General features: G+C 49.3%; 1 protein-coding gene across 2 annotated transcripts; it reads right to left on the bottom strand.

The window, feature by feature from the left end:
- Positions 1–1715: 1715 nt before the first annotated feature.
- C1RL (complement C1r subcomponent like) lies at positions 1716–14369 on the bottom strand. 2 transcript variants are annotated; one of them, XM_047787644.1, is made up of 6 exons: positions 14262–14369; positions 13222–13498; positions 6406–6595; positions 4321–4446; positions 4109–4183; positions 1716–3315 (listed from the first exon to the last, which is right to left on the bottom strand). In XM_047787644.1, exons 1-6 carry the CDS (start codon positions 14327–14329, stop codon positions 2543–2545), a joined length of 1509 nt encoding a protein of 502 aa, XP_047643600.1. In that variant the 5' UTR covers positions 14330–14369; the 3' UTR covers positions 1716–2542. The 2 variants fall into 2 exon arrangements, with proteins under 2 accessions (XP_047643600.1, XP_047643602.1); XM_047787646.1 differs by having other exon boundaries at positions 13222–13450.
- Between the last annotated feature and the right edge of the window lie 207 nt (positions 14370–14576).

Genomic DNA, 14576 nt, shown 5'->3' with positions numbered 1-14576 from the left:
TTCTGAGCTCTGTCCTGGTACCATGTGACCTGACTGTAAACCGACAAGCCTGGACCCTGTTAGCTCAATCCCGCCCTGTCTCCACTCTGCCCAACCGCACAAAATAACCTCAACTTTCATTTTGCGTTGTACCCTTGACTTATACCAAAGACAGAGAGAAGAAATGGCCATGTGAAGATTGTTCAGGCATTTGTTTTATTTTTGCTTTTGCTTTTCAGGGCTGCACCTGTGGTACATGGAGGTTCCCAGGTTAGGGGTTGAATTGGAGCTGCAGCTGCCAGCCTACGCCACAGCCACAGCAACTCAGGATCCGAGCCTCGTCTGCCACCTACACTGCAGGTCATGACAAAGCTGGATCCTTAACCCACTGAGCGAGGCCAGTGGGTTATTGAGCCTGTGTCCTCATGGATACTAGTCAGGTTTGTTACTGTTGAGCCACAACAGGAACACACAGGCCTTTGTTTTAAAACCAGTATTGAAGACATTGTCACACACACACATTTTTGGCCATGCCGAGACATGTGGAAGTTCCCAGGGCAGGGATTGAACCCCTGCTACAGCAGCAACCCCCACTGCTGCAGTGACAATGCTGGATCCTTAACCGGCTACGCTGCAAGAGAACTCCCATTGTTGTCTATTATATGATCATTCCTTTAAAGATTTGATCTTGGGGAGAAAAAATTTCTCTCTTAAAGTAAAGGTAAGTTTCCCTCTGTGGATATATCCATATCTATGTATCTATATACTTGTACCTATATCTGTATCTGCCTCTATTTATCCATATCTAGATACGTGGATACAGACATATAGATGGGTATAGGTATATATTTTTGCCTTGGCAGGGAGAAACTCATATTATGTTTTCCATAATAAAAATAAATACAAATAAGATAAATAAAAATAATATATAGTCATTAACTAAAATTTAGCAAATAGAGAAGACTAGGGGGAAACCAAACAGCCAAAACGGTACCCCTAAAACCAACACAGATGAATATTTTGAGTATTTTGTACTATGCAGATGAAAAACAGAAGTAATCACATGTTTGTACAACTTTGAATCCTGCTGTTTTTCAAAGATAATTTAACCTTTAAGAGTACAGCTAGGGAGTTCTCGTCGTGGCACAGTGGTTAACGAATCCGACTAGGAACCATGAGGTTGTGGGTTCGATCCCTGGCCTTGCTCAGTGGGTTAAGGATCCAGTGTTACTGTGAGCTGTGGTGTAGGTCACAGACGCGGCTTGGATCCGGTGTTGCTGTGGCTCTGGCGTAGGCCGGTGGCTACAGCTGCGATTAGACCCCTAGCCTCGGAACCTCCATATGCTGCAGGAGCGGCCCAAGAAATGGTAAAAAGACAAAAAAAAAAAAAAAAAGGAGTACAGCTAGGAGTTCCTCTCACGGCACAGAGGAAACCAATTCGACTAGGAACCATGAGGTTGCGGGTTCCATCCCTGGCTTCGCTCAGTCGGTTAAGCCTTACCTATGAGCTGTGTTGTAGGTCGCAGACATGGCTCGGATTTGGCATTGCTGTGGCTGTGGCATAGGCCTGTGACTACAGCTCCAATTAGACCCCTAGCCTGGGAACCTCCATGTACTGTGGATGTGGCCCTAAAAAAAAGACAAAAAGACAAAAAAAAAAGAGTACAGCTAACTTGACCTTCAAGGTTAGCAACTTTGCTCTCTCCTGCTTTATAGTATTCATTCTTCAACGTCCATTCGAACAACCATATTTTATTTTTGTCTTTTACCACAAGTCACCTCAAGTCCTTACAAAAAAGTAAACATTGGTCTTTTCAGGTGGAGCAGTGTCCTTGAGGATGAGAACATGGCCCGGGGTGTCTGGCAGCACTGGGGGTGCCTGTAGAAACCTCCAGCTCAGGTGTCTGCAGGAGTGGGGCCAGCAGGATGTGAGCCAGCTGGAGGCAGGAATTCCTGGGGAGGGAGAATCTGAAAGGATATGGGGGTTCAGGAGTGGGTGACACAGGGTCTTGAGGACCCCTGAGAGGGATGGAATCGAACTTGAAAGCACAGGCCTTCAAAGAAGCCCTGTACCAGCTGTGGAGCTGCAAAAATCCTTTGGTTTCCTTATGGGTAAAGCGCGGCTGGAAACTCCTACTTTGCAAAGCTGGTGTGAGGAGTCAATGAAGTGCAGACAAGATGTAAAACAAACAAAAGCGCTATTAAGATCATCGCCGCTAGGATGCGTGGTAGTGGATGCAGCCAAGAGTTTGGAATATTTGAAGGTCGACTACAAGGGCTTCAGAATATCTCAGAAATGAAATGAACTGAGACTGCTTCCCCACATTGCACCTAAACAGGGGGATGAGAAGGAGACTGTCTCTCAGGAGAGTACAGAAGAGGTTGTGTCAGCCGACGTGGAGTTCAGGTACAGGTCTTCCCAGGCGCAAACTGGCAGGAAGGTGGAAGTGGGGTTGGGGGAGGAGGGGGTGTGGGAGGGGGAGGATGTCTCCAGCTCAGTGCTTTGCTGCAGCAGTGACCTGAATAGGCGTCCCCTGCCCCGCCGCCTCCCCACGCCCGAGGCTCAGTCCTTCCCATCCATCACTCTCCTGATCCAGTCGACGTAGTTGAGCACTTTGGTGTAGAAGCCATAGCCCTCGCCACAGCCGATGCCCCAGGACACGATGCCCGTGGCCACCCAGTGACGGGCGCGGTCATCCCACACTACATAGGCGCCCCCGCTGTCCCCCTGGCAGACACTCTGCTGCCGCATCCTGTCCCCTGCGCAGAACATGCCAGCGGAGAACACCTCCGTCCTCCCCTTCTCTCGGAGCCAGGCCTCGCAGGCCGCCCTCGGGGCCACTGGCAGCCTCGAGTATTTCAGCTCAGTCGTCAGCCAGCCCATCTCCACGCCAAAGCCACTGACGTAGCCCAAGAGGCCCGGGCGGTACAGGGCCTCGCGGTCAGGCAGGCAGACTGGAAGGAGGCTGGGGCCGAGGGGGACACGGTGCTGGAGCTCCAGGAGGGCGATGTCCCCATGGAAGTTGCGCGGCTCGTCCTGACGGTAGTCAGGATGCACGACCACGCGGCGAACGGGGTAGCCGCCCAGCCTCAGCATCTCGTCAATGTCGGTGTGGCCCAGGAACACCTCCGCGCTCCGGCGCCTGCCCAGAAAGATGCCGTCCTTGGGGTAGATGGTGTGGGCGGCGGTGAGGATCCACCTGTCGCCCAGCAGGGCCCCGCCCCCACGGCCGTAGATGCTGGTGAAGGCCTGCCAGGGGAAGCTGCCCAGCGCCGCCTTGGAGGCACCCAGGGGCTCCCGGTTCTGGGCGATGGGGGTGACGGGCCGTCCGCAGACTGCGGGAGAGAGGGTGTGGGTGAAGAGTCAGCCCTGCGTCCAGACGGCTCATTGAAAAATCTACTTCTGTGTCTCGTGCCTTCCCAGCTGGTTTTTTTTTTGTCTTTTTTTTTTTTTTTTTTTTTTTTACTTTTTCTAGGGCCGCTCGCGCTGCATATGGAGGTTCCCAGGCTAGGGGTTGAATTGGAGCTGTAGCTGCCAGCCTACGCCAGAGCCAGAGCAGCGAAGGATCTGAGCCGCCTCTGTGACCTACGCCACAGCTCACAGCAACGCCAGATCCTTAACCCACTGAGCAAGGCCGGGGATCGAACCCACAACCTCATGGTTCTTAGTCGGATTTGTTAACCACTGCACCATGACAGGAACTCCAAGTCTGTGTATCCTTAAAGCAGCCCATGTCAAGGGAGGGTTTCCTTTCAATTAAACTTATCTGCCCCTCTTCTTCCTTCATTGTCCCATTTGATTAACTTCCTTCAGGCTTTTGGTTTCTTAGTTATCTCTCTCTCTCTCTATTTTTTTTTTTTCGGTTGCACACGTGGCCTGTGGTAGCTCTCAGGCCAGAGATTGAACCTGCGCCATAGCAGTGACCTGAACCACTGCAGTGACAACACAGGATCCTTAATCCACTGTGCCACCAGGGAACTCCGTCCAGGCCTTCTTGGTTGTCCTTTTCTTCCTCACTTTTTGCCTTCACCTCCCCCTTCCCATTCTAAGGCTGTCCTGCTCCCACAGGCCCTGTGCACAGCTTGTCTGAGAGTGGCCATTGTCACAGCACTGCAGGTCCCCACTTACCAGGCACACAGCCAGGAACCACCTCCTTTTCCTGTGTCTGCTTCCAGGGCACCTGGGTGGTGCAGGTGAGAGTCTCTGAGGAGGGAAATAAGGAGGCAAAGGACAGGCTCAGAAGTGGGGGGCGGCGGGGGTGTGTGTGGTTATAGAGGCTTTGGGCCTCTTGGCAGGAGTGAGGCAGGAAGAAACTGGTTCCCCAGCAGATGGGGCCTCACCTGCTGCCATGGGCTGATAATAGGGCTCCTTGCAGTGGCTCTGGGTCTTGGCGGGGTTGCCTTCAGGTGTGTTGATGGCCTCGGGGCCCCCACTGGCCTGGCTGATGGGCTGACTGGGATTCACACCTATAGGAAAACAGTGGTCATTTAGGACCCAGGACAGAAGGGCAAACTGGCAACCCGGGGACTGTTTCTGGTCTGTGGCCGTATTTAGTTTGAACTGCACAGCCTTTTAAGACTATTTATTTATTTTTGTTTAAGTTTTAATTTTAAAATTTTACTGGCGTATAGTTGACTTACAGTGTTGTGTTAGTTTCAGGTGTAAGCAAAATGAATCAGTGATACATATACATGTATTCATTCTTTTTTCCCATGTAAGTTTCTACAGACTATTGAGTAGATTTCCCTGGGCTATCCCGTAGGTTCTTGTTTATTATCTACTTTATACAATAGTGTGTATATGTTATTCACACCCTTCTGATTCCTCTCTCTCCCTCACATTTCTCCCTATGGTAACCATAACGCATGGTTTTTAAAAAAAATTTTTTTGAACTATTTTTCATCGATCGGGTGTTAATGCTAGAAGAAATTTGAAAATAACTGTGAAAGCAGGGAATGGGGAAACAAGCATTTTCATATATGGTTGGTGGGAATGTAAATTAGCAAAAATTTTTTGTAGGGAAATTTAGTGATATTGAAATGAACATTGCAAACATTTTTGCACTTAGTATTTTCATTCCTAAGACTTGACCCCCACAGACGTCCTCAAAGATGTATGTCTATCCAAGGATACCCAGAGCGGTCCTGCTTATGGGAGCAAAATATCTATCAGTGGAGGGCTGATTATATATCATGAGGCATCAACCAAGGAAACATTATACTCTTTGAAAAGAATTGGGCAATGCAAACCACATGTATATGGGATGATCTTTCTTTCTTTCTTTTTTTTTTTTTTTGTCTTTTTAGGGCCACACCTGAGACACATGGAGGTTCCCAGGCTAGGGGTTGAATTGGAGCTACAGCTGCTGGCCTATACCCAGCCACAGCAATGCCAGATCTGAGCCGCATCTGAGACCTACAGCACAGCTCATGGCAATGCCGGATCCTTAACCCACTGAGCAAAGCCAGGGATCAAACCTGCATCCTCATGGATACTAGTCAGATTCGTTTCAGTTGAGTCATGACAGAAACCCTTGGGATGATCTTTAAGATATATCATTGAATGAATAATGGCAAATTTAAAACATTGTGGGAGTTCCCATTGTGGCTCAGTGGATTAAGAGCCCAACTAGTATCCATGAGGATGAAGGTTTGATCCCTGGCCTCGATCAGTGGGTTAAGGATCCGTGCTGTGCTGTGGCTGTGGTGTAGGCTGGCAGCTGCAGTTCCAGTAACCCCTAGCCTGGGAACTTCCATATGCTGCAGGAAATGGGCCCCCCTAAAAACAAAACAAAACAAAACAAAATACATTGGGAATATTATGCAACACACAGAGACATCACAAAGGCTTGGAATGCCTCTGGAAGAACACCAAGGAAATAGAGAACAGGGTTATTTCTGGGCAGGGTAGCTAGGGCCTAAGTGTCAGAAATCAGAGGAAGATTTTTTTTTTTGGACAATTTTACCATGTGTATTTATTATCACTCAAAAAACCTGGGGTTACCATTTGAAAATCTAGAATTTCACTTCAAAAAATCTGAAATTTTGGTGTGTCTCTTTTTTTTAATGGCCGTACCCACAGCATATGGAAGTTTTCAGGCCAGGGACTGAATCTGAGCTGCCGCAGCAACCCAAGGTGCTACAGTCAGATTCTTAACCCACTGTGCCACAGCAGGAACTCCTTTTTTAAAAAAATTTTGGCTTCTCTTGAAATGTGAGATGATCTGCAGATGCTGGGCCTGTAAATCTGCAGGGAAACAGCTGTTGGAGCTGAGCTGGCTGCTCTTGTGACTGGGCCGGGCAGGAAGGGGCTGAGTCCAGGTAGCCCTGAGCCCCTAGCCTCAGCTCCATTTGTCACTTTAAATACCAGGGGCTGGGGCTGTGGGCAGGGCCTGCCTCCCTGCACTCCCCAGGGGACACACTCACCCACGGCTTGGTAGAGGGCCAAGAAGCCCTTGTGGAGGTTGGGCGGCCTGTCTTCAGAGGAGGCCGATGCACGGAAGGTCAGCCGCAAACTGTTCCCCAAGGACACAAATGCCTTCTCACCAGGGGGGCTGCCCAGCGGGGAGCCCTGCTGCCCACAGAACCGGCTTGGATCCATCCCACTGGCTGTGATCTAAAAGGGGAGGGGGTAGGCAGGTGGGGGTGTGTGTGTGGATCTGCACCACAGGTGGTCAAAGGGTCATGTAGTGGCGGGGACCCCAGCCCCACCTTAAAGATCTTCACGCTGCTGGGGTTCCACTACCACCTAGTGGAACCGTCGTCAAATAGCTTCCTCCTTCATTACTGCCTCTCAAGTTCCTTCCATCCATGACTAGACACCTAGCATATTTCTTTTCTTGTCTTTTTTTATTTTTTACCTAGCATATTTCTTTAGTCTACTGGAGTTACCTCATGCAGCCCTCTACCTCATAAGGACTGAAATGGAAATTTTACAGTAGTGTCTTATAAGTTCTAAGAAGGCAGGAACTACATCTGCTTTGCTCTCGCCAGAGTCCCTGATGACTGACCTGAACCACTGCTTTTTTCTTTTTTCTTTCTTTCTTTTTTTGTCTTCTTGTCTTTTCTAGGGCCGCACCCATGGCATATGGAGATTCCCAGGTTAGGGGTCTAACCACAGTTGTAGCTGCCAGCCTACGCCAGAGCCACAGCAATGTGGGATCCAAGCCTTGTCTGCGACCTGCGCCACAGCTCAGAGCAACACCACTGAGCAAGGCCAGGGATCAAACCCACAACCTCATGGTTCCTAGTCGGACTCGTTAACCACTGAGCCATGACGGGAACTCCAACAGCATCACTGCTTTGAATGAATGAATATGCAGACATAAGTCCCCCTCATCCGGCTTCTTCCAACACATTACCTCTCACTTCTCTGAGTAACTACCTACTTGGACTTGAGAAGCAAGAAGTTCCTTTGCAAAGACTGAGCCCCTGGGAGGAGTCCCCCCTGTGGCTCAGTGCGTTAAGAATCCAATTGCAGGAGTTCCCGTTGTGGCTCAGGGGAAAGGACTCTGACTAGGATCCATGAGGACACAGGTTTAATCCCTGGCCTCGATCAGTGGGTTAAGGATCAGGCATTGCCGTGAGCTGTGGTGTAGGTCGAAGACGCAGCTCAGATCTGGTGTTGCTGTGGTTGTGGTGTAGGCCAGTGGCTATAGCTCTGGATTCCCCTAGCCTGGGAAACTCCATATGCTGTGTGTGCAGCCCTAAATAGACAAAAAACAAAACAAAACAAAACAAAAACAAGAATCCAATTGCAGGGGGCTTGGGTCATTGTAGAGGTCCTGGCTTTGATCCTGGGCCCGGGAACTTCCATATACTGTGGGTGCAGCCATTAAAAAAAAAAAAAAAAAAAAGACTGAGCCCCTGGGCTTCCTGGCCTTCCCTTTCCATTGGAGTGTCTGTTCTCTTACTCCACAAACTGAAAATGAAGCCTCCACAAGGTTTGGAACCCAAGGACACACGATGTACACAGTGTGGGAACACCAGCTATTGTAGCCTAACTTAAATCAAAACTCTGCTCAAATCCCTTTCTGTGGGTTCCCCAACCCACGGAAGGGCACCGTGGAAGGATCTCCCCTGGCCTCTGCTTCACACTTAATCTCTCTTCTGCGCACACAGCTCATTGCTCAGCTCATCTCGAGATCTTCATGTCGACCCACCTACCCTGGGTTCTTGCTAGCTCTTCATTCCTTCATTCATTCTCCCAGATCCCAGATCCCTTTAAGACTCCATCCAGCCCATCTCACTGTCATCGCACTAACTGGGTCAAAGTTGGCATGAAGAAAATTGCTCAGTCACCCCAAATGCCTTGAGTGGGCACGTCTGAATACTGTGCTTTTCCTGGGGTAGTGAGGAGACCGGAAGATTCCTCCAAGGAAACTGACGCTAAAGGAAACACTTCTAGTGCCAATATGTGGGAGCCCCCCAGCAGCACATCTGGGTCACCTCGGTGCTCACCCAATTTTCACACCTGTTGCGTGACAAATTTCAGCCATCCACACAGAGCGTCCGAGAGCGATCTGCACTTCACTCTCAAATACGAGTGGGCAGGAGTTCCTGTCGTGGCACAGTGGTTAACGAATCTGACTAGGAACCATGAGGTTGCGGGTTCGATTCCTGGCCTCGCTCAGTGGGTTGAGGATCTGGCGGTGCCGTGAGCTGTGGTGTAGGTTGCAGATGGGGCTCGGAGCTCGAGTTGCTATGGCTCTGGTGAAGGCCGGTGGCTCCAGCTCCGATTAGACCCCTAGCCTGGGAAGCTCCATGTACCATGGGAGCGGCCCTAGAAAAGGCAAAAAGACCAAAAAAAAAAAAAAAAACTACGAGTGGGCAGCCAAGGGTGATCACACATCGAAGGAAGGTCTCCAACATGAAAAGCAGTGGCTCAAACTAACGAAGAGTAAAAATGAGCTTGATGAGGTAGAGATGATACAGGGAGCAGAGAAACATTTAAAAATAATTCTAGGGAGTTCCCATCGTGGCTCAGTGGTTAACGAATCCGACTAGGAACGATGAGGTTGCGGGTTCGATCCCTGGCCTTGCTCAGTGGGTTAAGGATCCCGTGTTGCTGTGGCTGTGGCATAGGTCGGTGTCTACAGCTCCGATTCGACCCCTAGCCTGGGAACCTCCATATGCTGTGGGAGAGGCCCTAGAAAAGGCAAAAAAGACCAAAAAAAAAAAAAAATCCTAATAGATGGAAAAAGAATCTGAGAAAGAATGGATGTGTTTATATGCATAGCTGAATCACTTTGTTGTACAGCAGAAATTATCACAACATTGTAAATCAACTGTACTTTAGTAAAACTTAAAAAAAATCCCAATAGGGGAGTTCCCGTCGTGGCGCAGTGGTTAACGAATCCGACTAGGAACCATGAGGTTGCAGGTTCGGTCCATGCCCTTGCTCAGTGGGTTAACGATCCGGCGTTGCCGTGAGCTGTGGTGTAGGTTGCAGACGCGGCTCGGATCCCGCGTTGCTGTGGCTCTGGTGTAGGCCAGTGGCTACAGCTTGGATTCGACCCCTAGCCTGGGAACCTCTATATGCCGCGGGAGCGGCCCAAGAAATAGCAAAAAAAAAAAAATCCCAATAGAAAGAAAAAAGTAGACATTTCCTCTGCTAAACATGAACAAGATTCTATAAAGAAGCACATTTAGAAAATGAGAATGAGCCTTTAGACATGAAAAAAATGTTAGGAGAAAAAAATTCATTAAAAAGTTAGTATTTAAAATGAGTAAATCTTGGAGTTCTGGTTGGGGTTCACTCAGTGGCCTTGCTCAGTTAAAGATCTCGTGTTGCCACAAGCTGCCGTGTAGGTGGCATATTTGGCTTGGATCTGGCATTGCTGTGGCTGTGGTGTAGGCTGGCAGCTGCAGTTGCGATTTGACCGCAGCCCAGGAAATTCCATATGCTTCAGGTTCAGTCCTAAAAAGAAAAAAAAAAAGAGGAAATCTACTAGAAAGTGGAACAAAAAGACAAAAAGATGGAAAACAGAACAGAACTGACAACAAAATTGGATAATCTGTCCAAAGCCTAACAATAGCTATATTATGGGAGTTCTGGAAAGAGAAAAATAAAGAAGTAATCTGGAAATTATTTAAAAATTAGTACAAGAACATTCTCAAGTTGAAGGTCTGGATTAAAAGAGCCTCTGTATCAAAAGAGACCTGTCTGATGAGGACACAATGACCTGACCTGCATCAAGTCACATCATAAGGGAAGTTCCGAACACTGGTAATAAAGAAAGTATGCCGAAAGTTCTAGAGAGAGGGAGTTCCCGCTGTAGCTTAGCGGAAACTAACCCTACAAGTATCCAAGAGGATGCAGGTTCAATCCCTGGCCTTGCTCAGCAGGTTAAGGATCTGGCATTGCTGTAAGCTGTGGTGTAGGTTGGAGATGCGGTTCCCATCTCGCGTGGCTGTGGCTGTGGTCTAGGCTGGCAGCTGCAGCTCCAATTCAATCCCTAGCCTGGGAATTTCCAAATGACACATCTGAGGCCCTAGAAACCAAAAAAAAAGAAAAAAAGAAAGAAAAAAAGTTATAGAGAGAAAACACTCTTGTTTTTTTGTTGTTTGTTTTGTTTTTTGGGTTGGTTTTTTTTTTTTTTTTTTTTTTTTTGCTTTTTAGGGCCACTCCTGCGGCACATGGAGGTTTCCAGGCTAGGGGTCCAATCAGCTACACCTGCCAGCCTACATCACAGCCACAGCAACGCGGGATCCAAGCCGCATCTGCAACCTACACCAGAGCTCAGGGCAACACCAGATCCTTAACCCGCTGAGCAAGGCCAGGGATCAAACCCAGAACCCCATGGTTCCTAGTTGCTTCATTTCCACTGCGCCACGACAGGAACTCTGAAAACACTCTCGTCACAACACTAGTGCTAGAAGACAGCGTCATCAAAATTCTGAGAGAAAGCGACTTCCAGCCTAGGATGTAATCCAGGTAAACCACCCACCAACTATGAGGGCAGCACTAAGACATTCAGGGGTCGGTGAGACCCTCCACGACCTACTCCCTCATTCCCTTTCTGGAGGAGAATGTTCTCCTTCCAAAGGAGGGAGTAAACCAAGAGAGAGAAGGAGATGGGACTTGGTTCCAACACAGGACCCGTAAAGGAAATTCCCGGAACCAGGGAGAAGGGAACCCCCAGAATGTGTTCGGGCTTAGAAAGCAAAGAACTCAGGCTGAAGAAATGAAGTCATCAGGAGATGCTTAGGTGGAAGGTCACCAGAGAAGAAGACTACGAGAGTGACATTTGTACTTGAAGAGGTCAAGGGATTTACTCTGTGGCTAAGCGTTTGGGAAGATTCCTTACAGAGAGAACTAAAGCCGACTAAAAATCCAAACAGAAACCAACCAAAAAACCCCCAAAGAAGCCTATGTAATTACTGACTCCGGGGAAACCCAAAAGTTGGAGAAGAAAGGAAGTCGTACACCATGTGCTCAGATGTGAGTGTTTTAAAGTCATAATAAAAGAAAATAAAAATGAAAAAGAAAGAAACATGCCTATAGAGTTCTCTGGTGGTGCAGCGGGTTAAGGATCTGGTGTTGTCCCTGCTGTGGCTCAGGTTCAATCCCTGGCTTCTGTATGCTGTGGGCTCAGCAAAAAACAAAACAAAACAAAAACCCTCATAATAATGTATGGAGTTCCCATCATGGCTCAGTGGCTAACGAATCTGACTAGGAACCATGAGGTTGTGGGTTTGATCCCTGGCCTTGCTCAGTGGGTTAAGGATACAGCATTGCCATGAGCTGTGGTGTAGGTTGCAGATGCGGCTCGGATCCCGTGTTGCTGTGGCTCTGGCGTAGGCTGGTGGCTACAGCTCCGATTGGACCCCTAGCCTGGGAACCTCCATATGCTGCGGGTGTGGCCCTAGAAAAGGCAAAAAGATAAAATTAAAAAGTCATAGTAATGTAAATAATGAATATCGACTTAACTGAAAAAGATGATAGAGGTAAACAGAGGAGAGGGAGGGGAAATATGAGTGGTAAAGGTCTAAGAGAGGGAGTTCCCGTCGTGGCTCAGCAGGAACGAATCTGACTAGCATCCATGAGGATGTGGGTTCCATCCCTGGCCTCGCTCAGTGGGTTAAGGATCCAGCATTGCTGGGGCTGTGGTGTAGGCCAGCAGCTACAGCTCCGGTTTGACCCAGGCTTTTGCAGCTGGAAGTTAATAGCTAAGTTATTTATTTATTTTTTTGCTTTTTAGGGTTGCACCCATAGCATATGGAAGTTCCCAGGTTAGGGGTTGAATTGGAGCTGCAGCTGCTGGCCTACGCCACAGCCACAGCAACATCAGATCTGAGCTGTGTCTGCGACCTACACCACAGCTCACGGCAATGCCAGATCCCCAACCCACGGAGAGAGGCCAGGGATCAAAGCTGCATCCTCATGGATACTAGTCAGGCCCGTTACCACTGAGCCACGGTGCGAACTCCAGTAAGTTATTTATATGTAAGCAAATAAATACCAGATGAAACAGCTACATGAATCATAGGGATTCCCCGAGGAGCACCAGTGGGGATGGGGAAGGAGGCCGGAGGCCAGTTTTTCATTATAAGCCTTATAAGATGTACTCCGATTTAAAAAAAACGTAGGTGCATGTATTCTTTGGATACAAATAAAATTTAAACCAAAAGATGACAAACGGTTTTTAAAGTGCCCTTATTTTGAATAATGTCCTTGTCAACTGAGGTTTTGCTCCTCTAAGGTAAGCTGGAAAAGGCACCCAATCATTTGTTATTATTTACATCCAGCTTCCTAAGCTGACAGAGCAGGCACTCAACAAGAACGTGCCCATTTATTTTTAACCACTGATGTGTGCGGTCTTGCTTTTTACTCTAGGGATTTGTAGTATTTCTGCGTCCCTAAAAAAAAAAGAATCCAGTTTATTTATTTTGGGTGGTTTGATGTGGGATCTCACTTCCCAGACCAGGGATTGAACCCGGGGCCCAGTGGTGAAAGTGCTGAGTCCTAGCCACTAGGCCACCAGGGAACTCCCTGTGCATCCCTTTGTAAGACTTCAAAGGGCAGGGCTTGCCCTGCCACCATCTCTATCATTGTCTGTGGGGCCCGGACGGCAGGTAGCACAGGTGGGGACAGGGCCTCTGGTGGGAGGCTGTGTGCTGGGCAGACCTGGCCTCCCAGGTAAGCCTCAGGCGTCAGGGCCTGGTGACCTCCCACTGCCCCTGGGCTTCCAGCTGGGAGACAACCTCCCCAGAGTCCCTCCAGGAGCCCGCCCAGCTCACTGTGACAGAGTCCTGCTCACAGTCCGGGGACGGCTCCAGGTCGAAGTCCTGGAAGATGAGCTTCACGGCAAAGCCCTCCGGAGCCTCGATGTCTGTAAAGCTCTCTTGGCCTTTGACGTACGGCTCTGGGTACTCCGGGGATGTCAGCTTCTGGGGCAGCGGCTGGGCCAAGAGCACGGAGCCCTGCGTGGGGCAAGCCTGGAGGACTCCCCAGAGGAGCAGCCACCACCTGTGAGTGGAAGAGGGCAGATGGTGCCACACTGGTGTGGCCCCAGGCCTGCGGAGACAGGAATGGGGCAGGTGATGCTGTGAGATGAGGGGTCTGGCAAAGGTAGCAGCAGCTGTGGCCCCAGGCCTTGAAGCCTGGGTACCTCTGGCTACTCCCTTATTGCCCCTCCTCGTCTGGATTCCTTCAGCCTCCTGGTCAGCCTGGACTGTGAATTTTCCAAAATGGCCCATCTCCCTGCAGAGTCTCATGTAAGCAGGGGCTGCTTCTGCTTCAGCCAACCCCAGTCCCACCTGGGATCCGAGGGGGTGAGCCTGGTACAAGTGAGTGACACTTAAATATAATAGGTTCCAGAGTTCCCATGGTGGCTCAGTGGGTTAAGAACCTGCCTGCTAGGATCCGTGAGGATGTGGGTTTGATCCCTGGCCTGGCTCAGTGGGTTAAGGATATGGCATTGCTGTGAGTGGCAGTGAAGGTCACAGATGCTGCTCAATCCTGCATTGCTGTGGCTGTGGTGTAAGCCGACAGCTGTAGCTCTGATTGAACCCCTAGCCTGGGAACCTCCATATGCTGCAGGTGTGGCTCTAAAAAGAAAAAAAAAAGTATATAATGTATATATATTTCACATATATGAGTATATACATGTTTTATATATATAAAATATATACATATCATACATATAAAAATGCTGGAGGCCGTGTGTGTGTGTGTGTGTGTGTGTGTGTGTGTGTGTGTGTGATCTGCCCCAGGCGCCCCTCCTCTGCTCCCACTCTCCAGCCTCCCCAGCCTCTCCAGCCCCTCCAGGCACACTCACATGTTGCCTGGGCCGCCTGTGTGGTGGAGCTTCCCCAGAGACAGTTCCCCCACTCTGAGACCAGGCATCTGGAACTGGACATCTGAGGCCGGAGAGGACTTGGCCCGGTCTGGGAATAGGAAGTGGGGCTGGAGAAGGCCCCATGGGGGAGGAGGGAGAAGTTACTGGAAATGAGTTGAGCAATGCTGCCAAGTTCCCCTTTTCTAACTCGCTGGGTTGAGCTCCACCTGCTGTCTGACGCGGGAATAGCTCACCCACCACAATTAAGACGAAAAACAGCTGTGCAACCTCGCGGGCCCTCAGAAGAGAAAAAGG

Source organism: Phacochoerus africanus, chromosome 7 (assembly GCF_016906955.1).
Source record: "Phacochoerus africanus isolate WHEZ1 chromosome 7, ROS_Pafr_v1, whole genome shotgun sequence".
Taxonomy (NCBI): domain Eukaryota; kingdom Metazoa; phylum Chordata; class Mammalia; order Artiodactyla; family Suidae; genus Phacochoerus; species Phacochoerus africanus.
The sequence above is the reverse complement of the archived record's forward strand: the minus strand, read 5'-3'. Positions and strand labels throughout refer to the sequence as shown.